The sequence below is a fragment of the Octopus bimaculoides genome, chromosome 11 (assembly GCF_001194135.2).
Source record: "Octopus bimaculoides isolate UCB-OBI-ISO-001 chromosome 11, ASM119413v2, whole genome shotgun sequence".
Taxonomy (NCBI): Eukaryota; Metazoa; Mollusca; class Cephalopoda; order Octopoda; family Octopodidae; genus Octopus; species Octopus bimaculoides.
Genome location: NC_068991.1, coordinates 25,005,627 through 25,006,506, shown reverse-complemented (window position 1 = coordinate 25,006,506; position 880 = coordinate 25,005,627). Strand labels below are relative to the sequence as shown.

The window sequence follows — 880 nt, the reverse complement described above, 5'->3', positions numbered from 1 at the left end:
TATACATACATACATATATACATACACACACACACATTGTGTGTGTGTGTGTGTACAGAAATATATACACATACACACACTCACATACAAAATTATCAGGAAGAATAAAATCACTAGAGCATCAAACAGGGAAATGTCGTGCGGAGCCAGACTGTATCTCATCAATTTTTTTCATTACATCCCTTGACAGCTAAATCCTCTTCACTATTCTTCTTTCTGAGATCACTAAGCCTAAGATGAATATCAGGCAGAGCATACTGAAAGTGAAGAAGGAATAAAACCCTTGAAGAGAATATTCCCAGAATAGCACAGTAGCTCAAAGACTGAAACCAATGAAGGACTAAAAGAATATGAAGTAATTAGTCAGAGAGGAATGGTAAGAGTTTTGAACAGCCAGTATCCTGGTTGTTTACTAAAATAAATCAACAAAAAAAGGTTGTTAGCTCGGAAATGCCATGGGACAAAATGAGGAATTTAAACTCACCTTCATGAGTAACTGTGAATGTTGCCAAGTGGTCCACTTCAAAAAAAACTGACTGACCCATAGGAGACATTCTGGCATCATAGTTCCGATCTAGGGAATAAAGAAAATGGATTGTTTGGGTTTTTGATTGGAAATATATATCACATGCGGGTTAAATAGCAGCAAGAATGGTGGGAAATGCAAATCAGACAAAGAGAAACAAGATAGACTGTAAGATGAAGAGAAAGAAAGAGACATGGAAAACAAAGGGGGAGAAAGAAAGTAGTCTGGTTACGTAGACCGATATATAAATGCACATATATATCAGTATACAAAGTAAAATAAATGTGTGCATGTGTGTGTGTGTGTGTGTGTGTGTGTGTGTGTGTGTGTGTGTGTGTGTGTGTGTGTGTGTGT

At 36.9% G+C, this 880-nt stretch overlaps 1 protein-coding gene across 4 annotated transcripts in view; it reads right to left on the bottom strand.

Annotated features, from left to right (window-relative positions):
* The window catches only part of LOC106883406 (epidermal growth factor receptor kinase substrate 8), a 134,064-nt gene that overhangs the window by 19,839 nt on the left and 113,345 nt on the right, over positions 1–880 (bottom strand). For all 4 annotated transcript variants that reach the window (XM_052971640.1, XM_052971639.1, XM_052971641.1 and 1 more), the window contains one exon: positions 485–574. In XM_052971640.1, coding sequence (XP_052827600.1) covers positions 485–574 — 90 coding nt within the window. The remainder of the gene's footprint in view (positions 1–484; positions 575–880) is intronic.